This window comes from Sorex araneus, chromosome 1 (assembly GCF_027595985.1).
Source record: "Sorex araneus isolate mSorAra2 chromosome 1, mSorAra2.pri, whole genome shotgun sequence".
NCBI classification, from domain to species: Eukaryota; Metazoa; Chordata; class Mammalia; order Eulipotyphla; family Soricidae; genus Sorex; species Sorex araneus.
The window spans coordinates 323,338,152-323,365,729 of record NC_073302.1 but is presented as its reverse complement, the minus strand read 5'-3'; the positions used below and the strand labels follow the sequence as shown (position 1 = coordinate 323,365,729).

Sequence of the window (27,578 nt, the reverse complement as noted above, 5' to 3'; positions counted from 1 at the left end):
TGAAGCTCAATTTCCTAGGGTGAAGCCGAGGCATAAGCTATATAACCTGGATTCTGAAACACCCACAGGATGACAGCCGGAATATGTGTTCAGGACTTGGAGAGACAGGTTAGGAATGAAACTGCCTCAGTAGACACTTGGTGTCTGCACCCCTCACCCCAACCAGGGAGGACAAAAGCAGGACGAAAGGTTTAGATATGTCCATGGTGGCTAACTTTCCTCATTAGGAATTTTCTCCAATTTCATTCTCTTCTTCTACTTGTTCATATGTAATCCTTTCTATTCTCAACTCACTCCCTAATAGCTAATTTCTATCTCTTTGACTAGTCTTCTTGTTCTAATACTCGCTTTTTGGGGTTGTTTTGCAATGCTGGGATTAGTGCTAGGTCTCACGTATGTAAGGTATGAACTCTGCTGCAGAACCACAGCCCTGGCCCTGGCTCTGATTTTTGTTTGGATTGCCCATGACTTGGGTAATAGTTCAGAGGGAATCAAAGTCTTGTTCACTGATTCAGTCCAGAGTTCCTGATTTCCTTATAAGGGTACCTAATAAGCAAGCATCTCTAACAAGTAAGAGTACAAGTTAGGAAGACAGAATACAAGCTCTAAAAGAAACTTGTTTCCTAGAGAATTGCCTCACTCTTTGAAATCCAGGGAGAAAAAATTCTCTGGTACTGTAAGTGTGAAACTTGTTTTATACATACGTGAAATACTGTGTTCTGCAGGTGCACTGTCTGTCTTGCAGAACTGCCCACACCTCAATTTGAGAAGTCCGCATTCTCTCTGGAGAAGTGTGTGCTCTCTTGAATAAGTAACTCTTTTCTCTCTCAATTTCTCTAAATGAAACTTTTCATTTCACAAAAACCAAAAACAACACCCCCAAACAAGCAGATCATGAGCCAAATGAGCTGACACATATGCTCTGCATGCAGGAAGCGCAGGTTTGATGGCCTGCAATGTCTGGTTCCCTGAGCACTGCCACAGGCATCCCTGCAGCCAGGTGCCAGATGGAGCCCTGGCACCACAGGGTCTGGCCCTACTGCCAGCACCCTGCACTGAAAGAAAAACAGGACATCGTGGAGAATTCAGAATAGTTTCAGTAATCTGTCAGTAATCCCTTAACAAGCCAATAACTAAAGACATGTATTCCATCATTTTATTCAGAAAATAAAACAACAAAGAAGACAGAAACAAAAATCCTGGTTATTTGCAGTATCTGTCAGCTTTCAATTTGGCTCTCCTGTGGAGTAAAGACGGACAATAAAATTAACCCATGTGAAATATGTCATATAATGTCAACTGCTACTGAATATACATACTTAATGATCATTGAATTCTCAATTCTGGTTATGATAACAGCAGTCATACTAAAATATTTTCAAGTTTTACTTCTCAATTTTATGTTTCCCATTTAGATTCTATTCTTTTTGTGGGGGGGCGGGGGGTCACACCCGGCGATGCTCAGGGGTTACTCCTGGCTCTGCACTCAGGCATTACCCTGGCGGTGCTCAGGGGACCATATGGGATGCTGGGAATCAAGCCCGGGTTGGTCATGTGTAAGGCAAATGCCCTACCCGCTGTGCTATTGCTCCAGCCCCTAGATTCTATTTTTTTTTTTTTTTTTTGCTTTTTGGGTCACACCCAGCAATGCTCAGGGGTTACTCCTGGCTTTGCACTCAGGAATTACTCCTGGCGGTGCTTGGGGGACCATATGGGATGCCAGGGATCGAACCTGGGTTGGCCGCGTGCAAGGCAAACGCCCTACCCACTGTGCTATCGCTCCGGCCCCCCCCTAGATTCTATTTTTATGAAAGTCTTTTCCTAGTATTTAACCAATGTATATAAAGCACTTCAATCTATAACAGCAAGTTTAATTATACCTGAAATTAAGCATGCCCTAAATCTTCTCTTCAACTGGACAGCAATGTGTTATTTTTAGGGTGATGAAAATTGTGGGCTGAAGACCTTATTCTATTTAAGTTCATTTTTGGATTATATCTTATATCACATTTAAAAATTTTATAGTTAATATGATCAGCTGAGAAAAAAGCATCACTTTTTTTTTGCTTTTTGGGTCATACCTGGTGATGCACAGGGGATACTCCTGGCTCTGCACTCAGGAATTACTCCTGACAGTGCTCGGGGAACCATATGGGATGCTGGGGATAATACTCGGGTCTGCTGCATGTAAGGCAAACGCCCTGCCCACGTGCTATCCCTCCAGCCCAAAACATCACTTCTAAGGTCTTCATTTAATAACCTGATCAGTTAGGTAACAGAAAGCATGACTAAGTACTGCCTTTATCAAGGAATGTACAAACATGCAAATGGCAAACTAAAATAAAAAAAGAGATGGCCACATTTGCATCAGACAGAAAAGCATTTAAACCAAAGGAAGTGATAAGAGATAGTGATGGACATAATATAGTTAAGGGAATAATAAATCAAGAGGACTTAACTATTATTAACATTTATACACCAAAGAAAGGGGAGTCAAAGTTCACAAAGCAACTGCTAATAGACCTGAGGAAATATATCAGAGTAACGCAATAGTGGTGGGAGACTTTAACCCCATGTAAATAAAGATTTTAAGACTAATTTTGCAACAGAGGATTTGAATGAATGGGAGATTGCTAAATTCTCTTTCAATATGACAATTTACCTAGCTCACACTTGGCAAACTCATAACTTATGTATCTCTAATCCATTTTTCAAAATGCTATAAATCTAAGATAATTACCTTGGTTTTATAAAATATTATACTGTGATGATATTCTGTGTACTTATGAATCTAACTTAATTAGTGTTTCAATTTAGTTAGCTTCTATATGCATTTAAATTGGTCTACTTTATCATCTTATAAGTAATCTGTAGCACTGAATTGTGGTAAAAGAACCTACTGAGTTAAATTTTATTAGAACTAACCCAAATTGACTAATTATAAAAATAAGATAAAATTAGTTCCAGTTAAGCCTGGATTTCTTGAAGTATAAAGAACAGAATCTGGCCATAGGTTTAATTTTTCTTTCTTTCTTTTTTTTTTTTTTTGTCATATCGAGTGATGCTCAGGGGTTACTTCTGGCTCTGCACTCAGGAATTACTCCTGGCAGTGCATGGAGGGCCAAATGGGATGCTAGGGATTTAACCTGGGTTGGCTGAGTGCAAGACAAATGCCCTACCCACTGTACTATTGCTCCAGCCCCCGTGGGTTTATTTTTAAAAAATATTATTTCTTGGCAATATTTTTGCAAACTTTAGTGCCTGTTAAAAATAACATTACTGGGGTTGGAGAGAGTACAGCAGGTAGGGTGTTCGCCTTGCATGACCCCTCCCCTGACCTCCACAAAAATAACATTACCACATCACAAATCAGAAATAGTGGCACCAATTTAAAAACTATAATAATTAAAGAGTATGTTAGTTTTACACATAATGCTTCTATGGCTCCTGAAAGTAGCTGAAATAGTAAAATAATACTAACCTGTCCAGAAGTGTTTCATGCAAAAATCCATCTTTCCGGGCCTTTTTAAGTATTTTACTATCTTCTTTACTTATTTTAAGTTTATGGTCTTGGAAGCTCTGAAATTTCTTTCTGTTAATAAAATATATTTGTCAAAAAATATATCAAATTCTGGTTATACCTTTGTAGGATAACATTGGGTTTGTCCTTTAAGACTTGCTGCAGAGAACTTAGGTTTATCTGGTTACACCCATCACAGTGCTACCGAAGCACTCCCATTGCTTTGTTTATCTGTAAACTCTTCTCTGTACCCTCCTTCCCAACCAGTTAATCACCTAATCAGATTCTGTTAGAACTTGTAAGATCAGATCCTTCTAGGACACTGAACTTGTATTGTAAATTAAATATTGCTTTTCTCTCTTTTGCATTGTTTACTTTAAAGCAATGTCCTTTCTGTATGGACACAGGAAGACAGTTAATATTATGCTCTTGTGGCTGCCCTCACGTTCCGGGGAAAGGTCAACACAGAGAATCGATCACCAACTACATTGTAGTCGAAGGCCATGTGGGGGAAGGGAGTTGCGGGCTGAATGAGGGCTAGAGACTGAGCACAGCGGCCACTCAACACCTTTATTGCAAACCACAACAGCTAATTAGAGAGAGAAAACAGAAGGGAATGCCTTGCCACAGTGGCAGGGTGGGGTGGGGGGGAGATGGGATTGGGGAGGGTGGGAGGGACACTGGGTTTACAGGTGGTGGAGAATGGGCACTGGTGAAGGGATGGGTTCCCAAACTTTGTATGAGGGAAGTATAAGCACAAAAGTGTATAAATCTGTAACTGTACCCTCACGGTGATTCTCTAATTAAAAATAAATAAATTTAAAATTAAAAAAAAAAATATTATGCTCTTGTAACTTGGGAGTTGATTGACTCCGAATAATATTTACTCCTGGGCTTTCTCTACTCAGTTGCCCTTAGTTACTAGCATCCCAAAATTGGGGTCCCGATGAGGGACTGAAAAGACCCAGGATAAGCTGTGAGCTACCCTGGCATTGAAATGGGCCAGGCCAAAACGCCACAATACTCAACTATAAGTTGAGGGCATGATCATGGACAAATACTGTCATGATCCAAAGGTAATGATGAGATTAGGACCCTGCTGGGGTTAGGAAGATTAACCTGGCCTGAGGACTGTGGTCTAGAATGTATAGTGAGATGTCCTCAGGAAGAACCAAACTTTAAGTCTGATATTTCTCTTATTGTGCTCATACAGAATGACATTGCTAGAAATATTAGAAGTAGATTTACTACAACTATTTAAGTGGATTACTAGTTGAGGAAAGAAGAAAGCGACACACCTTTGCTTGGATCCCACTCTTGAGCACATCTCCTAGTAATCTGGAGTAATCTCCTTAGGTGAGATTTTTGTCCTTGAGGAGTGGTCCTACCTCTCTTTGTTGATGTGTTAATGTTCCGACCCACCTTTGTGTTACTACCCTATGTGATTACTATATAAACTAAGACTGTAAGATCTGAGGGGGCTGAGAGACAGAAGCAGAAGGGGAATGGAGATGGGAATAAACTGCAACTGATACCGACCAGCCTGGCACTTGTTCCTTCCTTCATCTGCCCATCTCCATCAGCCTCCCCAGGGTGGGGGAAGTGGCGTGAGACTACCGAACGCGGGCAGCGGGAGAGAGAGAGCGCCGCAGTCCTCTTCTGTGAACACACATACCTGTTTACTGATAACCTTACTATAGGATAGCATTGGTTTGTCATTTCTTCTTGGCCACAGGGAGTTTAGGTTTACTGGGTTACACCCTTCACAGTGCTCCTGAAGCACTCCCATTTCTTCGGTGTTCATTTTTAACTTCTTTGTGCTCACTCCCCCAACCAGTTAATCACTCATTTCCCCTAAGCAATACCTGTCACTTGTAAAGTCAAATTTCTCAGAAATCTCTGATTTTGTGTTTGTCAGTGAAATATTGCTTTTTTCCTTTCCTTATGTTCTTTTGCATAGTTTAATTTAGAGCAATGTGTTTTTTGTATAGGTACAGGAAGACAGTTAATGCTATGCTTTTGTAACTTGGGAGTTAATTGACTCCAAATAATACTCACTCCTGGGCATCTGTTTTCTTGATGTAAGCCTCAGTTGCCCTTACTTCTTAGCATCCCCAAAGCAGGGTCCTGACGAGGGACTGGATGGACCCAGAGCAAGCTGTAAACTACCCAAGCATCAAAATGGGCCAGGCCAAGCACCATAATACTGTAAGTTAAGAGCGTGATCATGGACAAATTCTGTCATGATCCAAAGAGTAACAACTGGATTAGGACCCTGATAGGATTAGGAAAGACTAATCTGGCCTGAGCACTGTAGTCTGGGATCTATAGCGAGATGTTCCCAGGAGAGCCATGCTACAAGCTTCATATATCTCTTGTGTCCATACAAAATGACTAGAAAGTAAATCTAAGATGGTCGTTGGACTAAGGAAAGGAGAAACACAGCCCCAGATGGCACTTTCCCCTTGAGAGATCTCCTATCTGCAGGAGATCTTTGTCTTATTTTAGAAGAGCTTCCCTCTGCAGGAAGGGCTTTCATATGTTAATTGCGCTACCTGACCTAGGTGTAGTTGCTACCCCCAGTGCTGGTCGGGTAAGTAGTCCAAGGTGGTGAGATGGAGAACATGGGGCACTAGAGGAGATGGAAATGAGGGGCAGTGTGAGACTAGAATGAGGCACTTAGTGAAGTTGGAACATGCGCGAGGGGAGAATGGAATAAAACTGCAACTAAACACCAACCAGCCTGTTTCCTCCTTCATGCGTCTGTTGGCGACTGCTGCAGACTGGCATGGTGACGTGGCTCATGGCCACCATGTGGAGAGCAAGAGAGACCACGCTGCTGTCATTCTCTTATTCTGTGTTTACACACCTTGCAAATATGTATTTTCTTAATTACCTACAGCTTTTCAACTATAAAGATGAGCTTATTCATGGCTAAGTGACATCTCAAACCATACCATTGATATACCAGGAGTAGCACACCACATTGGATGGGATGTAAAGTAGAAGGCAACCAATCTGATTGAGAAAATATTAATGCACAAGGCTTAACCTGTAATAATATGTTAGCAATCTTTTATACATGTTAGTAATCTTCTATATAAGGCTTGATGGCTCCAGGGTGAAATACAACAATTTTCACATACTTTCTTCTAAGAAAATCTTTTTTGATTATTTTTAGTGAATTATTCATAACAAGCAACATAAAAAATTATTTAGGGCCTGCTACTGGGGCGGGCTTGGGTTGTGGTTGGAAAAACTGGAAATAATGGTGGTGGGAAGGTGTAATGGTGGTGGGATTGGTGCTGGAATATTGAATGTATTGTGAATAACTTTATAAAAATAAAACTAAAAAAAAAAAAGAGATAGCTTAGTATTCTACCATCATAAAAAAAGGTAGTTGTTTTAATTGCTCTCAAAACTCCCAATTCTGCAAGGAAATGTTGACTGAAGTCCCTTCTTTCCTATGACTAGCATTTGATTGGCAATATGTACTGGGAAATTAAGCCGAATTCTATTAAGGAACAGGGGGAATTGGGAAAACCTAAGTTTTAAAAATAGAAAAACATTTAGCTCACTTCTTTGTCAGAAAATCTATCAACATTGTTCAACTAAAGGTCATAGGTTCTTTTATGGGCCCCAAGAATTTTCCAAGGGGCAGTAGGTAAAACTGGGGGGCTACCTCATGAGAACTATAGGCAGATGTGTAGGTAAAGGAAAGAATACGTACACATAATTGATTTCACATTGTTTAACATTTCCTTTGTCTTCTTCAGGAATGTCATCTTTTTTCTTAATTTCTCTTTCAGCACACGATCTAATCTGTGTATTCGAAATAAAAACAAGAGGTTACACATTTATCTTCTCCCTTCCCCATCTTCACATAAGAAAATTCTTTTTTTTTTTTTTTGCTTTTTGGGTCACACCTGGCGATGCACAGGGGTTACTCCTGGCTCTGCACTCAGGAATTACCCCTGGCGGTGCTCAGGGGACCATATGGGATGCTGGGATTTGAACCCGGGTCAACCACGTGCAAGGCAAACGCCCCACCCGCTGTGCTATCTCTCCAGCCCCCACATAAGAAAATTCTAGATGATTTCCCTTATTTGAAGAACAGTGTGTGTGTGGGGAGGGGGTGGTGGGAATCTCACAGTGGTGCTCAGGGGGACCAGGGGCCTCTCTTCCAATGAGTCTTGGTGCGTCAAGCTGGTGGTCAGTGATGGCGTGAGGATGCCGTGCTGCTCTGGCCCAGGGAGGGGGGGCTACCCAGGCCACCTGGTACTGCTCAGGGCCATGCAAGCAGTGTTGAGGGTGGGGGACCCAACATTACGTGCGTGCCAAGCACTGAACTCCAGAAGCTTTTCTATGTTTATATACTTAGACACTAACTAGTGCTTAAATATTATACTCAAAACAACCTAGTATAATGTGGTCCCACTTGTTTATCTTTGCTTCCACTTGCTTGGTCAGTGGTTTTTCAACTATAAAGATGCCTTTAGCTTCAATGTCATGGAGAGTCTTTTTCTCCGTGTACCTTATGGATTTAGATATGATATTGAGGCCTGTAATCCATTTTGATCTGGCTTTGGAGCCTGGCATTTGAGAGAGATCTGAGATCTGAGTTCTTTTTCTTTTTTTGCATACAGATGTTCGGTTTTCCCAGCATCACTTGTTGAAGAGGCTTTCCTTGCGCCATTTCACATTTCTTGTTCCTTTATCAAGATTAAGTGGCCTTATAATTGAGTGTTTGAGTCAAGATATTCAACTATTCCATTGGTCTGCAGGGTCTGTTTCTATTCCAATAACATGCGGTTTTAATTACTACTGCTTTGTAGTACAGTTTGAAGTTGGAGAAGGTGATGCCTGCCATCTTCTTTTACGTAAGGACTGCTATAGCTATTTGTGAAAATTTATTGTTCCATATGAATTTCAGGAGTGTTTTATCTATTTCTTTAAAAGATGTCATGGATATCCTTATAGGGACTACACTGAATCAGTATAATGCTTTGGGAAGTATTGACACTTTGACCATGTTAATCTTCCTGATGCATGAGCAGGGGATGTGTCTCCTTTCCCTTGTATCCTCTTTCATTTCTTGAAGTAGTGTTTTGTAGTTCTTTTTTTGTACAGATCCTTCACCTCTTTAGTTAAGCTGATTCTGAGTTACTTTATTTTCTAAGGCACAATTGTGAATGAGATTTTTTTTTTAAAATATCTCTTTCTTCTCTTTATTTGTTTATAGGAAAGCATGGACTTTTGCTTATTGGTTTTTGTAGCCTGCCACTTTACTATACAAACCTATTGTTCCTTGGAGCTTTTCTGTAGAATCTTTAGGATAGTATCAAGTCATCTGCAAATAGTGATTTCTTCCTTTCCCATCTGGATGCCCTTGATATCTTTTTCTTACCTAACTGCTATGGCAAGTACATAAAGCAAATCAGCTTCTGCAGCTCAAAAGAAACGGTGACCAAGATACAGAGACATCCCATGGAATGGGAAAAATTATTTAGCCAATACGAATCAGATAAGGAGTTAATATCCAAGATATAAGACACTGGTAGAACTTCACTTATATCACACTGGTAGAAAAAAACATCCAACACAAGAAATCGGAAGAAGAAATGAACAAAAACTTTTTTTTCCCGCTTTCTGGGTCACACCTGGCGATGCACAGGGGTTACACCTGGCTCTGCACTCAGGAATTGCTCCTGGCGGTGTTGGGGGACCATATGGGATGCTGGGAATCAAACCTGGGTTGGCCGCATGCAAGGCAAACGCCCTACCCGCTGTGCTATCACTCCAGCCCCTAAATGGAAACTTTCTTAAAGAAGAAATACAAATAGCCAAAAGGCACATGAAAAAATTTTCTACATTGCTAATCATCAGGGAGACGTAAATCAAAACAACAATGAGATATCATCTCATACCACAGAGACTGGCAAATAATAAAAAGAACAAGAACTCAACCAGTGCTGGCACAGATGAGGGGGAAAAGGGACTCTTCCTTCATTATTGGTGGGAACACCAACTGGCACAGCACTTTTAGAAAACAATATGGACATCCCTCATAAAACTAGAATTGAACTTCCATCTGACCCAGCAATATCACTCCTGGGAATATATCCTGGGGGTAGAAAAACACACAGCAGAAACACCATTGCATGTCTATGTTCATTGCACCACTATTTACAGCAGCCAGAATCTGAAACAAGCTGAGAGCCTGAGAACAAATGACTGGATAAAGAAACCATGATACATCTACACAATAAACACTATGCAGCTTTTAGGAAAAATGAGTGCATGACATTTACTTATAAATGGATAGACATGGAGAATATCATGCTGAGTGAAACAAGTCAGAAGGAGAGGGACAGATATAGAATGATTGCACTCATTTGTGGGACATAAAAAAACATAGTATGAGACTAATACCCATGGACAGTAGAAAAAAGCGACAGGTGGATTGGTCCATGGCTGGAAGTCGGCCTCAGGTGCTGGAGAGAAGGCAGTTGGGATAGGAAAAAAAAAAAAAAAACGGTATGGCAATTATAGTTGGAAATGATCTCTGGATAAGTACTGTGTGCTGAAACTATGAACAAATGAACAAATATGATAATCTCTCAGTATCTGTATCGCAAACCACAGCGCCCAAAAGGGACAGAGGGAGAAAGGGAAAGAGGGAAGGAGAGTGGGAGAGGGGGGAAGAGGGGGGGAGAGAGAGAAAGAGAGAGAGAGAAAGAGAGAGAGAGAGAGAGAAAGAGAGGAGAGAGAGAGAGGAGAGAGGAGAGAGAGAGAGAGAGAGAGGAGAGAGAGGAGAGAGAGAGAGAGAGAGAGGGGAGAGAGAGAGAGAGAGGGGAGAGAGAGAGAGGAGAGAGAGAGAGAGAGAGAGGGGAGAGAGAGAGAGAGGAGAGAGAGAGAGAGAGAGAGAGAGAGAGAGAGAGAGAGAGAGAGCGCCTGCCATACTGCCATACATATTCAGGCTGAGGGTGGGGGCGGTGGCTGGAGGGAAACTGGGGACACGTGGTGTTGAGAAATGAGCACTGGTGGAAGGATGGGTGTTGGAATATTGTATGATGGAAATTCAACCATAAACAGCTTTGCAGCTGTGTATCTCATGTTGATTCAATTAAAAAAAAAAAGGAAAGAAAGAAAAGAAAAAGGCAAGAGAAAACTTTCTATATATTGATAAGGAAAAAAAATCTCCAAAATAAAAAAATCAAGGTCTAAGAGTGTTTAAAGGAGGCCAAATTTAGTATTAAAATTACATACTTTTATATATATTTTTTAATTAATTTATTTTTAATTAGTGAATCACTGTGAGGGCACATTTACAGATTTATACACTTTTGTGCTTATGCTTCCCTCATACTAAGTTCGGGAACCCATCCCTTCACCAGTGCCCATTCTCCACCACCAGTAAACCCAGCATCCCTCCCACCCTCCCAAATCCAATCTCCCCCCACCCCACCCTGCCACTGTGGCAGGGCATTCCCTTCTGTTCTCTCTCTCTCTAATTAGCTGTTGTGGTTTGCAATAAAGGTGTTGAGTGGCCACTGTGCTCAGTCTCTAGCCCTCATTCAGCCCACAACTCCCTTCCCCCACATGGCCTTCGACTACATTATAGTTGGTGATCCCTTCTCTGAGTCATACTTTTATATTTTTATAAACTCCAGAAGGCTAAAGAAGCATGAGGAGCCATGCTTTTACATACATATATATTTCTTAATATATAATATATATGGCATGTAAATATTTCTTAATATATAAACTTGGCAAGCTCCCTGTGGCATATTCGATTTGCCAAATACAGTAACAATAATAGGTCTCATTCCCCTGACCCTGAAAGAGCCTCCAATCATGGAAAGTCGAGTTAAGGAGAGGCTGCTAAAATCTTAGGGCTGGGATGAATGGAGATGTTACTGGTGCCCACTTGAGCAAATTGATGAACAACGAGATGACAGTGATACAGTGATATTACTTAAAAAAATTAGAATGGAAAACTACCAAAAAAAATTTCTAAAGGAAGAAAAAAAATGGAAGAAAACGCAGGCCCCTCAAAACATGTGGAGTTATTCAGAAAAAGATACTTAAACATGGAGATAATAGGTATCACTTACATGCAGCTAACCTGGGTTCAATCTCTGAGTCCTGCCAGGAATGATCCCTGAGGTCAGAGAGGAGTGATCCCTGAGCACAGCTGGGTGTGGCATACAAACAAACAAAAAATAAATAGCTCTTTAAGAATTCTCTGCATGTGATAAAACTAGCCAATAGTTATGGGATTTGTTGAAAAATTATGTGGAGTACAGAATAAAAAGCCAGGAATCAAGTGTTTAAAATGAGATAAGTGACTAGTTTGTTGAAAGATTATGTGGAGTACAAAATAAAAAGCCAGGAATCAAGTCTTTAAAATGAGATAAGTGACTAGTCAATATTTTACAGATATGTGGTCAGCTCACACAAGTGACATGTATTAGTGAGAGGAAAATGTCAGTTACCTTTATCATTTCTTCTTCTCCAGCTGTTTTACTTTTTGCTTCTATATCTCCTGCTTCATTGCATCTAATAAAACAGCTATTTGAGGCCAGTAAGGCCATCTTCCCCTAAATAAAATGAAGTAACAACAAAATGTATGAGATTCTGCAAAAGAATTCTTCAATCTTGAGACTAAATGAATTTTCTATCTAATTCTAAAAACAATGATGAAAAAGAATTTGGAGAAAAGCTGAAAAACAAAAAATTCAGAAAAGAAAAACAAAATCCCCTATAGTCTGATTCAAGAGATAACCACCACAATAAATTATTTTATTATACCCAATCAAGGGTACTAAACTCTAAGTGAAACAGAACTGTTTCCTTCAGCTAAGAGATGCATTAAAAAGGGGTTGGGGGGATGGCACAGGAGTCAGGGTTGCTATCAAGGACATCTGAGCACTGCAGGGTACGGCCTTGAAGGGTTCTGAGTATGGTCCCTGGCACAGCACCGAAAGGCCTGACCCGGCAGGGAAGTATCACTGGGAGTGACAGCCGAGCATCTAGGAGGCACCCTCCTCCTCCACAGAGATAATCCCAAATACTACAGAAGATAGACCTTAGCTCAGTTTGAAAAGCGTAATTTAAAATTAAAAATAAAAATGTAATATACAAAATTCACCCAGATGTATTTTAAGCAAAAATATTTGTAATTAGAAAATATAAAAACATATTATATATATCTGAGCTCTGTTGCCTTTGAATTTAATGCTCAGAATCAATGCCTGAAGGACTCTATTGGTGAAAACAAATACTCCTGTTATGCTGCTTAATGCCCAATAAAGCATGATTCTAATTAACAAAACTTAAAAAACTAATTTTCATGTATATCTGAAACTGAATTAATCATCTGAAATCTCTGTACTTTTAAAAATAAATGCCCACCATCACTTCTCGGCCTTTTGGCTAAGATCAAGTGTAAAAATAAATGCCCATCATTACAAAATACATTGAAAAATATATTTATAAAAGTGCTAATAACATGTATTTGGTTGTAATTTTTTTTCTCTTTTTTGGTCAGGATGGGGGCCTCCTAAGCAGTGCTCAGGAGACTAGAGGCCCTCCCTGGAGATTCCTGGGCCCCTAAACCTGTGGTTCAATGTGAAGGTCTGAGCGTGTGGTACTGTTTGGTTCCTAGCCCACCCCAGTGGTGATGGTGGTCAATGGAGCATGTGGGATACAATTGGCCTGACTTGATGCAATGCCTATGCTTTAACCCCTGTACCTTTTCTAGTCCCTGCTATCATTTCTGATTGGAGGGAGCAGGGGCTGGGTTTTCTCACATCTGGGTGACTTTCAGTGACACTGGAAACGACTATCTGGCCAAGGTGATTTAAGTGTGTGCTGCTGAATCTTTTGGCTGAATGTCTTTTTTTGCAGGTGTCAACAGGGACTTTTAAGTCTCTACGTCATTACATTTAAATTTATATAACTTAGTCTCTTCAAAATCAGTGAAGTCAACTTCCCTAATGTTCTCGCATCATCCTGGCTGTATAACATATTGTCCTTTCCTGTTGGTATAATTAGTAGTAGTAGGGTCATCTAGAAGGGGTTAAGAAGGTGTGCAGAAATGGCCGTGGATAAAGCTACTGCCACTCCTGATTTTGGGGTTTATTTAGAATGTATGTTCTTTATTGACTATTAAACAGACTTTACTCTTACACTGGCAAGAAACAACAGCACTTACATCTTGAAAGACTGGCTCCCACTGCTCTCTTGGTCCAATTGCATCCGAACGCCCGACGACTAGTCCATCTGAATTTATACCAAGGTATTTCCCATAGCCAGATTTCAGAGCAATTCTTCAGGAAGAGATATGTTAAAAAACTAAGTATATATATATATATATATATATATATATACATACATATATATATATTCAATTTAATTGTTCAAAAGCTAGTGGCTATTTTTTTTGTAGTATAATTCTCAACTTTGTATTATTCTTTTAATTGTTTTTTGGGGGAAGATTACATATGCTGGTGCTAGCACTGGCTCAGAGTTGTGGGTTTTCTCCCTGCAGTGCTCAGGTGACCCTGTGGTGCTGGGAAGCATATGCAGTCCTTAACTTCCTGGTTCCTATATTCTGCTTTTCATTACAGCCACCATCATATAGTACCTTATGTATTACATATGAAACATCCTCCAAATTATTCTTCAAACATACCACTTTTAGTGGTTATGTAATATTCTATCACAGACATATTAAGTTATACCAGAAATAGTTTAATACTAGAAATAGTTCTGTTGGTATTTCTTCTGTACAGAGAACTACCAGGAAGAATAATAGGAAAGAAATAATAAGACCAAAGATTATCAACTTTAAAGCCCCTATTACAAACTGGTGAAAGTTCCAGAAAAAATTGTAACAATTTAGTTTAATTACTCAAATTAAGTAACAACCCCCCACCCCCACCATCTTAGGTCTCCTGACACGCCTTTAAAAAAAATTTAAAAAACAAAATACAGGGCTGGAGTGATAGCCCAGCAGGTAGGGCGTTAGTCTTGCATGCAGCTGATCCAGGTTCAATTCCTTCGCCCCTCTCAGAGATCCCGGCAAGTTACCGAGAGTATCCCGCCCGCATGGCAGAGCCTGGCAAGCTACCCGTGGCGTATTTGATATGCCAAAAACAGTAACAAGTCTCACAATGGAGATGTTATTGGTGCCCGCTCGAGCAAATCGATGAGGAACGGGATGACAGTGATACAGTGATAGGAAAATAGCTCCCTACTAAGTTTCCACTTTATTATTGTGTTTGACATTTATACTTCTTTTTCTGTTTTAAAAGTACTTTTTGTTCATGTGGGGGTCTTCTTGTTTTTCTAGTGTTCTAAGTATTTTGAATCCTATACAACACAAGGAGAGTGGAAACTTACTATTGCAGCTACTGCAAATATTTTAAGCTATATATTAATTTTGTTTATAACATTTTTGGAACATTTTTGGGCTTTCAGTAGTAAAGAAGATTATGTCCTTTATTACCTCAGATTTTAGTCTTTAAAAGTCTCACACACTGAAGACTGGTAGTAGAGCCTAGAAAAGCTAACACAATGAACAAAATACTTTTGTAGACTTTAATACTGCATTGAACTATTTTAAATTTTGACAAAAATAAATAAATCTCTTTACCATACCTATTATTAAAAGTACAAAAATCCTCTTAGTGTTATTTTTTTAAGAAAAAAATATGAATAATTAGTTTACCAATTATCAGCGATATCAGAATTGGTTTTAAACATACAGATCATTATCATGTTAACTGACCACCAACATTCTGAGATTCAATTTCTGTATCTGCCACCCAGAGTATTAGTCTATACTTTGTTTTCTGGGCCACAACTGGTGATGCTCAGGGGTTACTCCTGGCTCTGCACTCAGGTATTACTCCTGGCAGAGCTCAGAGGACCAAATGGGATGCCGGAGATTGAATCCTGGTTGGCTATGTGCAAGGCAAATACCTTACCCACTGTATTATCACTTTGGCCTCCAGTATGTACTTTTTCATTGTAAGAATAAGCCGGAGTGACAGTATAGCGGCTAGGGTGTTTGCCTTGCATGTGGTGACCTGGGTTTGATACCAGCATCCCACAGGGTCCTCCATGAGTAATTCCTGCCTGGAGTGATCCCTGAACGCCACTGGATATAACCCCCACCCTCTCACTTCCCCTCAACCCCCCCAAAAAAAGATATGAGTAAAATACTCTTTTGCTCTCTATGATAATGGAATATTCCTGGTTTCAAAAATGATACTTTATATTGATCTGGAATCCTAATCAGTGTGTTATAGAACATTAGATCAGGTTTTGTGTTATATATTTTCTTCATGTTAGTTGGTCTAAGATGTTATTTGGTCTATAACATGATTAACCTTCATTTTTCTTCCCTAGCATTATATATTGATAATACATGTTTTGATTAGATGCTTGAATCTCCTTTAAAGATTCATTTATTGCTAATGTAATTTAATACCTGAATTTCTATAGGATATAGAATATTTTTAAGATGTCTATTTTTAAAAATAAATTATTTTGCCTTTTGAATCAGAATTATTTTGTGAGCACAAGGAAAAATTTTAGTGAATTAAATTAAAAAACAAAAATTATTAATTTCACACAACTCAAGCTTACCTGGAGTCAGACAACTTGACAGCTGTAAACTGCTCTGGAGGACTTGGGCCCTCATCCACTGTAGAAGAAAGAAACTTGAAATAAATTTGGCACTTTTCACAAATATACATGGAAAGGTTAACACTTGACTTTAAAAAGTTATTTTTTCCTTCTAAAATTAAATATAGAAGAATTTTATGATAATTTGATAAAATTGTAGCACAGGGGGGCCAGAGAACTCAACAGGCTGAGCACACACTTTCCGCAATGCAGGAGGCCCAGGGATACCACGTGGTCCCCCAGCACCACTGGGACCAACCCCAGAACATCAAGCTGGGAGAGTCTCAGCACTGCTGGGTATGGCTCAAAAAAATGAGACAAAAACTGTACCTAGAGCTGGTGAGAGAGTGCAGTGAGGAAGGCACTCACTGAGCCCAGCTGACTCGGGTTTGATCCCTGGCACCTCATATGGTTTTCCTAAAAGCAATGCCAGAAGTACCCTGAGCACAGAGCTAGGAGTACGCTTTGAGCGCCACTGCGTGTGGGCCCTCAACGCTCCCCAAATAAGCACAGACAAATAAGCATTAGTGCTATTTTAGCACTATACTTACTATTTTAGAAAGCTAAAATGTTTAGTTTAAAAAGCAGACTTTCATATCAAATGATACTATTTCTTTATCTTCTAATTATTTCTATACAGGCAGAGCTTCCTCTGGTGGGCTCAAAGCCAGTGAGAAAACTTCAAATCATTAACTATGTTTCAGTGAGTTAAAGGGCTGGTGAGAACTTCAAATCTGTGAACCTCTTGGGTTTTCCTTGTCTTTCCCCTTATTATTTCAATTCATTTTGTTTTGTTTCTTGACTCTCTGGAACTATAGAGAGTATTTTCAAATACTTATAGTATTTGAATCCTATATTTCAAATATACCTAAAGTATATTTGATATACTTTATAATACCAGTATTGCCAACTCAATACTGGTATTAAGGATGCAGAGAAAAGTAGAACTGCTGAATGCTTTTAGATTACATGTGCTAGCCAGAAACTGGCCTACGTGAATCATAAAACACATATTTGAAGTAGCATTTCCCCCCTCCAGACACAAACCTTCTTTATGCGGAGCTCCCAGTGTAAAAAGTCCATTGTCAAGTGCATGTATGTAGGCTCCTTTATCCATTTCAATCGCTATTGTTCCGGATATTTCACCGAAGTTTGTTACTTTCCACCAGATTCCTAAAAATACAATTACTATTTTACACAAGGTTCTTTGTTTCTTTGTTTTGCTTTTGGGACCTGCGGGTGGTGCTCAGGGCTTACTCCTGTTTGTGCCCAGGGATCTCTGCTTGTAGGACTTGTGGGACCATACGTGGGTGTGATGAACCTGGGTTGGCCACGTGCAAGGCAGCGCCATACCCACTCCATTACCACTTGGGCCCTACACAAGGTTCTTATGCTGATATTGTTCGAAGGCTGTTTTTAATCTTTAAAATGTAACTAGGGAGATGGTTCAAAGGGCTGAAGTATATAAGTTGCAAGTGGGAGGTTGGCGTTCAATTCCCAGTACCCTATGGCTTCCCTCAAGCACCGCAGGGAGTTGCCCAATAACCAAAAAAGCAAACAAAAACCTCCAAGCAAACAAAATTACCAGTAATTTAAAAATTTTTTAAATTTTATAATTCTAATAATATAGCAAGATCTCATATACACTTTACTCGGTTTCCTCCAATTATATTTATTATCTTACATAACTATAGTTATCCACAGTTATACAAACATCAAAACTAGGGAATTATCAAAACTAGGGAACTGACCCAGATACAATTCATAACCTCAGTTAGATTTCATGAGTTATAATGTACTCATCTGTGTACTGGTATGTGTGTATGCAGATAAAGGAGACTACTGCTATTAAGATTAGGAAAGAAGAGACAGGAGACCGGAAAGAGGTTATAAGAGATTGGGAGGTGGGGGGAAGAAGTGAGATGATGGGAGGAAAGGCGGGAGGAAAGATAGAAGAGACAAAGAGAGTCCCATAAAATAAAGGAAGAAACGAGAATGTGGGCAACTCCACAATGGAGTGCACCAAGATTAGGGTGTTTTTGTTTTGTTGTTTTTTGGGGGAAAACAAAATGATAGCACAGCAGTTGGGCTATCACTCGGCCGACCCGAGTTCAATTCCTCCGCCCCTCTCGGACAGCCCAGGAAGCTACTGAGAGCATCGAGCCCGTACGGCAGAGCCTGGCAAGCTACCTGTGGCGTATTGGATATGCCAAAAACAGTAACAATAAGTCTCTCAATGAGAGACGTTACTGGTGCCCGCTCGAACAAATCGATGAGCAATGGGAGGACAGTGACAGTGACAGTTTTTTTTTTTTTTTGGGGTGGGAGGACGTACACACTCCAGGGGTTACTCCTGGCTCTGCACTCAGGAATTATTCCTGGTGGTGCTCAAGGGACCATATGGGGTGCTGGGAATTGAACACATGCAAAAAACAAGTGCCCTACCCACTGTACTACCACTCCAGCCCCAAGATCAGGTTCTTTTAAAAATATAAAATAGCAATACATGTGAAGGCATAAAATGACTAAAGGGTCTCTTTCCAGCCCCTAGCCATCCATGACTACTTTCAGAAATCCTTTCCAGTACAATATTCTTAACTACAATTTCAGATTAGAGACAAAATCAGTAAAAGTATGTCTGTGTATACCAATATAGTTTACCAATAAATATGTTAATCTTTAGGGTCCAATAATTTAAACAGTTATTGCAAAAGCAAATATTTTTTTAAATGAAAAAATGTATCTCAACCTTCTCCTAAATTGTGCTTTAGCTAGAATAAAATGTGCTTCCATGTTTAATGACTATAAAAACACACCAAAGTTCTTGCCAGTCACCCTGGGTTTTGCCTGTGAAAGAAGCAGCGAAGGGGCTGGAGCGATAGCACAGGGGGTAGGGTGTTTGCCTTGCATGCAACCAACCCGGGGTTGATTCCTGGCAACCCATATGGTCTCCCTGAGCACTGCCAGCAGTAATTCCTGAGTGCAGAGCTAGGAATAACCCCTGTGCATCGCATCGCCAGGTATGACCCAAAAAGGGGGAAAAAAAAAAGAGGTAAAGACTGCGGAAAGTGGAATCTGAGGTTGCTGATTTTGGCATCAGATTAGGGCTCAAGCTACATTTATCAGGCTGCAGATGAAGCTCAATTAGACAATGCGTTTTAAACCATTTTTTGGTATTTTAAAATACAAAATACAGCTGTAATTCAAGATACTCCGTCCCCAAGCCCTTTGCAGACTGTTAGGTATTTCTGCTACGGAGCGTGAGAGACAAGATCTATTTTACCTTGTCATGTCTGACAGAGAGAAGGCAGTGAAGACATATTATAAATATTGAACGATAAGTGTCCTAGTTGATAAAAGACTGCGATGGCACCCACTCTTTCTGTTATTAAGGCTATTACAGATACTGAAGATAGCAGAAGGACCTGTATTTTGAAAGGCCTTTGTGCTTAATCATCTCCGAGTACTACCTACAGCCTCCTCTGGATGTGCACACACCCACTATCTGGGGAGGTGACAGAGATAAGATTCCGTGTGTGTGTGGTTTACCTCACTCCTGACTGGCCCAACCCAAAGCCTCTGTGCTAAAGGTGCCCCTACATCTGTTTTGTACTGTCAAAGCAACCAAATATCTCTGCTTTGGAAATGGAGCTTTCTCTCCCTATAGTTCTTTAGTCTTTTTTGGGTGGAGGAAGGTGGGGAGTGGGAGGAAGGCGGGCACACTCGGTGGTGCTCAGGGCTTATTCCTGGTTCTGAACTCAGGACTTGGGGGACTATAAGGGGTGCCAGGTATTGAGCCTGGGTCAGCTAGTGCACCCCACCTGCTGTGCTATTTCTCCAGCCCACTGTTCTATAAACTGACACAGAAATGACTTGACTTTAATTCATGGGAAAGGAAAGTATAAAGGAATTTCACAAATTATTCTACTATCAATTCAGGTACTTTGAAACCTAGCCGAGTTCACAGAGGATATTTTCTTACACAGCCACTTTGCGTTATTATTGCCCAAACTTGATACTTCCCACACCAAAGGAGTAATTTCCTTCATTCTATTTACCAATTTACTTAGGCTTAGAGTTTCCCTTAAGATCCTTGTAGGAAATGATCAAAACAGTTTTAAAATAATAAAAATCCCCCACCCCTTCTGCTCTCCACTGCTGAAACAAGGACAGGAAAAGTGGAATATAAAAGAAAGTGGGAGGGCAAAGAGAAAAAGAGTGACGTCCTCTTCCAGCCACGGCAGAGGGACCCTTCTTGGACCTGCCTCCCACCATGATTAGGAAGCTGTCCAGAACATACGAGAAAACTGATGTCAGGTCTGTGGAAGTTTTCTCCATGGGAGATGGAGCCCAAGAAGACAAAGGCAATCTCAGTGAGCCAAGTGATTTGGAGGGCAGAAGTGAGATGAATTCAGAGTCAGATACTGAGAAGGAACTCAGAAAGGCAAGATCCACAGGTTTCACTGTGTAACAGCGGCTGAGAGCTGATGGGAGATACCGAGGATCCCAAATGCCGGGAGACACTGGAGTGGAGCGGGCTGTCTGCAGAGCCTGGGAGTAGGGACACCTCCTAGAGTAGGGGTCACATTCCAGGCCTAAGGGAACAACCAAACAGGCCTAACAAGGCAAAAAACAAACAAAAAAATCTAGTCTGGTAAGATTAAAAGAAAAGTCAAATAATTTTAACTAGACTTTATTTTAAGGTAATGATTATTAGATAAGTATTTTATTGAACTATATAGAAAATTGACAACCCGATGGAACAGACAGTACAGAAATAATAGATCAACAAACATAAAATCAACAGCCCGTTAGCTAAGATGCTAAGGCTGCTTAGCAAATAAAGGAAGTTCTACCTACGTGCTGAGGGACAGCTCAGAGGCAGTGTGCCTGCTTTACAGTCTTAAGGCTGAGAGTCTGATTGCCGGCATCACCCACACGCTAAGAGTGATATTGGCAGCACTGGAAAATCCCAGAGTGTCAACGAAGTCTGTGCAACCACAGGGGTATTGCAAATGACGTGTGTGAACACTGTGATCAGGTATGCAAAATTAATCTGAGATGGATCTGATGCAAAAATAAAAGCAGTAAAGCTTCCAGGAAAAAATATAAAAAGTATCTGTGACCTTGTGGGATTTCTTTTTTCCTTTTGGTTTTTGGGCCACATCCAGCTGCACTCAGGGCCTACTCTTGGCTCTGCACTCAGTGATCACACCTGGCAGTGCATAAGGTCCCTTATTTGATGTCAAAGATCAAACCTGGGTCACCTGCCTGCAAGGAGGCAAGTGACTTATCTGCTATACTATCTCTCTGACCTCAAGCACAGACTAGAGAAGGTAGTAATCATAGTAAGAAAAAAGCTGAGCTTTATGAACATAAAAAAAACCTTTGCTTACTAAAAGTATCATTAAGACAATAAAAAAAAAAACCCTCACAGGCTAGAATATCCTCATAGGTAACAGATGTCTACTACTCTTTTAAAATGCTACAATAACTTTAGAATTTTTTTTGCAGTTTCTTTTTCTCTTAATTTTTATAAAATTGTCATTATGAAATTATAAAGTTATTCATGATTGGTTTTCAGGCAGACAGAGTTTATTTTTTTTAATTTTTATTTTTTATTATTAGTGGATCACCGTGAGGTACAATTACAGAGTTATAAACTTTAGTGCTTGTGTTCCAGTCACACAATGATCGAGTACCCATTCCTCCATCAGTGCCCATTTTCCACCATCAATAATCTCAGTATATCCCAGTATTCCTCCCACGATCCTCCCCTTCCCCCCACCCCCGTTGGGGCATTCCCTTTTGTTCCCTCTCTCCTTTTGGGTGTTGCGGTCTACAATAGAGGTATTGAGTGGCCATCATGTTTGGTCTATAGTCTACTTTCAGCTCATATCTCCCATCCCAAGTGGGTCCTCAGAACACCCTTTACCTGGTGTTCCCTTCTCTATCTGAGCTGCCCTCTCCCCCGGCATGTGAGGCCAGCTTCCAAACCATGGAGCTAACCTCTTAGTCCTTATCTCTACTACTCTTGGGTGTTACTCTCCCATTCTGTTACTTTATATTCCACAGATGAGTGCAATCTTTGTCCAGACAGTGTTTCAACACATATCTTTAACCAGTGTCTACTCCCCAACACTCAAACACCCCCATTTGCCTCCCATTCCCAGTCTTTGGAAGTTTTCTAATATGGTTAAATGTTCACCTACCCTTTCAGGTAAACAATTCCACAACTAGCTCCCTACATAAGGTAATTACCCTTACTTTAAAATTGTTGATTCACTACTTTTAAAACATTTTAAAGCAGGTCTTCTACAATATCAGCACTCTAGAATGCAAAAGAGTGGTGTTTTATAAAGGTTCAAAAAGTTTCAAAATGCAAACTGACAAGCTTTTTTTGTTTTAAAAAACAAAAACCAAAAAACAAACAAACAAACAAAACGGGCTGGATCGATAGCACAGCGGGTAGGGCGTTTGCCTTGCAAATGTCTGACCCAGGTAGGATTCCTAGCATCCCGTATGGTCCCTGAGCACCACCAGGAGTAATTCCTGAGTGCTGAGCCAGGAGTAACCCCTGTGCATCGCCAGGTATAACCCAAAAAACGAAAAAGACAAACAAACAAGAAACAACAACTGATGTGCGGAGTAGTATCTGGGGGACAATAGTGGGAGAAGGCACAGTGCCAGCAACTGTGCTGGGAATCAATAACAGTAACATCTAAGTACTTTAAGGTAAATAGGAATGGGGGTGGTGCACACACTTGGTGGGGCCCAGGGATTCTGGGCTCAGTACTTGGGGGTCACTCTTGACAAAGCCTGAGGGGCTACGTGGTATTGAGTGTTAAATCCAGGCCCCTGCATGCGAGCTTGTGCAGTTATCTCTTTGGCCCAGAAAAAAAATTCTTTTAAATTGCTTAAAAATGTCTCTTTCAAATTTAGGAAGGAAACAACAAGTGATCAAGGTTATCTGAACTGAAAATTGTGTCTATAAAACAGGGGTGGGAGGTGGTCCTTGGGACACTGATGGAGGAAAATGGGCTCTCAAATGATGGGTGTGATACTGGAATGATGCATGACTGGGTAACATGATTAACAGTACTGCAAATCCTGGTACTTCAATGAAAATGATTATATGTTTTAGAAGTTTATAAACTATCTTTAAAAGTTTTAAAAAAAAGTTAAAAAGAGTAAAGATGAAAAACCTCCCTTTCACTCACACAATCCCAGAAAATATTTTTAATGGGATCTCAACAAATGCTAACTTTTCTTAGAATAAACTATTAAAAATGGACTTACCAACAACATCAAGTTGGGTTTCTTCATCTTCTTCTCTTTTTCTCTTTTTTTCTTTGCTCTTTTTTTTCTTACTACAGGGAATAATTTTATAGATGAGTTTAGATATATTATTTGCATGTTAATGATTGAAGATAGAATCTCGAAAAATTCTGTTTGACCTCCCTACTACTGGGATACTAGGGAGGCCATGCAGTGCTGGGACTTGAACCTGGGTCTCTGTGCATGTCGGGCCTGTCCTCTAGTGCTCTGCGAGGATTAAGAGTCAATAGGTGACTTCATTATTTTTTTGGGAGGATGTAAAACGGTACAACCATTTTGGAAAAGTTTCCAAAAAAATTTTAACAGATTCATGAAACTCCTACCTAAGAGATAAGAAAACAAGTTCACATGGGACTTGTATAAAGAATATTTACCGCAGTTACTTTTAATAGGCAAAAAGTAAAACAGCAAATCTCCGTCAACTGATAAATGTATCTGTTAGTCAAATGTGCCGTTTTTCATGTAACGAAATGGTATTCCGTGATAAAGGAATGAGAACCGATCCGGGCAGTAAGATGGAGGACCCCTCAGAAAATACAACAGGCTGCAGGTTGCACAGCTCCATGTAGACGAAATATTCAGAACTGGCAAACCCAGAGGAACAGAAAGCGGATTAGTGGTTTTTAGGGAATGGGAGATGAGGAGTACGCCAAATAAAATCTTAGTCAGCGAAGGGTTTCCTTCTGAGGTCATGAAAATGTTTGGCAATTATTATTATTTTCTTATATTTTGGGGCCATAATCATTATTTTTAAAAGGTCCAGTGAAGTGTAATTTTAAAAGGTAAGTTTATGGAATACTGATATTGTACTGATGAATAATAATAAACTATTAGCACTTGGTTTGTTTTGTGGCCAGTTATGGGGCTACACTCATCTCTGTGTTCAGGGGTTGGGGAACACAGTCCCAACCTTTTGAGTCATCTCCCACACCCCCTGAAGGTGATATTTTTGAAAAAGCTAATAGGTACCCTCCTCCCCGCCTCTCCCAAGACAGCGTCAGTGCTAGATTTACATCAGGAGCTTCCGGTTCAATCCCTGACACTGCATATGGTTTTCTAAACATTGCCATGAGCAACTTCTGCGCATAGTACAAAACAAAGCGTAATAAGAGGGTAATATGCAGGGGTTGCGAGAAGGCATAGAAGTTAGAGCCCATCTAAGTTTCCCACACCAGGAGGCCTGTCATCTCCCTGCTATAGCCCAGGGCATCCTGAGTACCACTTGGGAGATTCCCTCCACTCTCCCTAAACTAAAATGCGAGGTGTTTAAGACAGTTCTCGGCATACAAAAAATGCTGTACCTGTGTTAGGATACCCTCCTAAAATGATCAGACCTGCTAATCTAGAGCTAAGTAACCTTTCAGAAGCAAACTCCTCACTCCCTCCTGGAAATTCACAGTGGTATCAGGTTTATTATTATAACTGAAGCTACAAAATTTATTCAGGGTAAATCCCACCTGCTGGCAGAACCCTGGGAAGAATTCATCAAGTGGGTTCTGTTCCTGAAAGTCCCAATACCCGTGATCATTGAGACTAGGATGAAATTATATTTACTAGACATTTATATAGAAATTATATTTACTAGACAATTGTATAAACGAGACATTTACATGACCCATCAACTTCAAGTAGATCTACCAGTTAAAAGAGAGGTAGTGGGCGGGGAGATAGCTCAACCAGCTGAGTATATGATTTGTATGTGGGAGTCTCAGGTTGTATCCCTCCCCCTCAGCGCAGAGTCCAGGGAGTAGCACGTGACGTTGCCCAGATATGACCCGGAAAGAGAACCAAATGATTTGAAGCTATGAACGGGCATCTAGCTTTTCCTAAAAATCTACTAGTCCTGAATTACACTTACAAGCTCCTCCTTGCTTTTGGTTCTATCAAAAAGGTAATACACTGGATCTCATTTAACCTTCAAAGGATTCTTTTTTTTTGGGGGGGGGCATTATTCATTCTTCTTAATAAGCGAATAATAAAAGCGCAAAGATGTTAACCAATTTGCCACAGATCACAATACTGCTGGAGTCCAGAATAGAGTCCAAACCCCTAGAAGATGCCGCATCTGTGATACTGCTCCATCTCGCTCAGCTTGAAAGAACCAAGAATTTTGGAGGTGGTGGTGGGGAGGTACGTGGGGAGGGGGGGAAGATGATGAGGAAATAATTACCCCCAATAAAGGAGGCCATTGTAGCCTACACGATCAGATTACAGTCCTATATAACGGACTGGGTGGGTGGGGGCAAAGGACTCAAGGAAGGCTCCAACCTGCGGCTCCCGCTTCACCGGTCTGGTCCCGGGGGCGCATCTTGGCGATGCGCATCTCCGGGGCCCGGTTGGTCCAGGAGAGGCCCCAGGATGGGGCGCCTAGGACAGCTCCCCACCGTCTCCCACGGGCCCGCGGGGCAGCGGGCGCGGAGGCTGAGCAGCAAAGAACTGGGGATCCTCCCGGACGAACTTCCGACCTTACCTCTTGGCCTTGGTTCCCTTGAGGACGAGTTTGGTGGACTTGACATACGAGTACTCGGCCATGACTCTGGGGACGCGGCGGGAGCCGGCTCGGGACAAAATACCGCGGCTGGCGCAGAAACGGCCTGGCGGGGGTTCAGACACGGAGACGGGGGCACAGAGACCCTAAAATCGTTCGCAACGGCAAGAAGGGATGAATTTTAATTGCAAGCCGGGTCTCTGCGCCCCTCTCCCGAGGCAATTACTCGCCTGCAAAACCTACTTCCTGTTTATCGCCCGGAACTACGGCAGCCGCGATGGGCCTGAATTAATCACCTCGGCGTCCGTTTCCGGAACTCCCCGAACGAGGAGCCGCGGAAAGATGCGACCCCTGGTGGCCGCGGCAGGTCTCACAGTCCCAAGTATTGAGGGTCTGACCGTGGTCGCCACGTTACACTTGTCAGTTCCGGAAGCCTTTACCGTAATGTTTTGTGTAGGGAAGCTGGAGAAAGGCACGGCAAACGCTAAGGGAAGAAAAGTCAGCAGGGCCAAGCCTGTCAGAATTTGGGTGCAGGGTCAACGAGGTCACTAAAGTCTTTCTTGCCCGAATAAGTATCCTGAATAAGTTTGGCCGGTCAATGGTTTTCTAATTCCCCTTCCTTGCAAGCCACACTCCTATCATATTTCTGCTTTCTTCGAAAGTCTAACTAATCGTAATTACCTTATTGGAATGGATTAAGGAGGAAAATTGCTCTCCGAAGGTCCCACTTAGCTTTCCCTCCCGGCCACGGCCACTTGTCCCACTGCTCAACCGCTGCGCCTCGTTGCAGGTTGCAGTTGCAGTCATGATAATTCCCGCAGCCTTTGAAGGTGCTTTCCACCTGCACCCCTTCTGCTCAGTGGCTCTGAGCAAACTTCAAGAGTGGTTGGAGAGATAGTATAGGGGGAGGGGGCTGACTTTCGCTCAGTGTCACTTGAGCACCTCTTGGTGTCACCTTCAAAGAAAACTAAGTTCCAGGCAAACTTGAGCATCGTTTCTGTGGATAAAAAGTGGCCTTTTGAAGGAGGCGGGTGGCATACTGGGAGGTGCTCAGGGCTTTTTCCTGGCTCTTCGTTCAGGGATTACTCCTGGGCAGCTGAGTGGATCAGATGTGGTGCCCGGAATCAAACCCAGGTCAGCCATGTGCAAGGTGAGCACCCCACCTACTGTACTTTCTCTGTTTCCTACCCCCCCCAAGAGACTTCTTATATCCTTTATTTCTCTGACTAAATTGTGTGTATGTTCTTAGCGTTAGAATATACAATTAAGAATCAGAGGCTGGGGCTATATGTAGCCTACACCACGTTTAGCCCCCACTCTGCCCCGCAAATCCTGCCAGAAGTGATCCTTGAGCACAGAGCCAGGAATAAGCCCTGAACACCACCAGATGTGGCCCCCTACCCTACCTCCAAGTCAGAGTGCAACCATGCTCAGAATAAGTAGTATTGTTTCTGAGGCAGTTTACAAAAGGTCCACATAGAGTCAGAGTGCAGGTGTAACCCAGAAAGAGGAGCCAACCAATTATTTTTTTGG

General features: G+C 41.3%; 1 protein-coding gene across 1 annotated transcript; it reads right to left on the bottom strand.

The window, feature by feature from the left end:
- Nucleotides 1–1,139: 1,139 nt before the first annotated feature.
- FRG1 (FSHD region gene 1) lies at nt 1,140–26,302 on the bottom strand. The gene is made up of 9 exons (XM_004610336.2): nt 26,028–26,302; nt 23,519–23,589; nt 17,267–17,392; nt 16,181–16,238; nt 13,740–13,854; nt 12,019–12,123; nt 7,251–7,342; nt 3,482–3,592; nt 1,140–1,240 (listed from the first exon to the last, which is right to left on the bottom strand). The coding sequence occupies exons 1-9, from the start codon at nt 26,087–26,089 to the stop codon at nt 1,204–1,206; spliced, it is 777 nt and encodes a 258-aa protein (XP_004610393.1). The 5' UTR covers nt 26,090–26,302; the 3' UTR covers nt 1,140–1,203.
- Nucleotides 26,303–27,578: the final 1,276 nt, after the last annotated feature.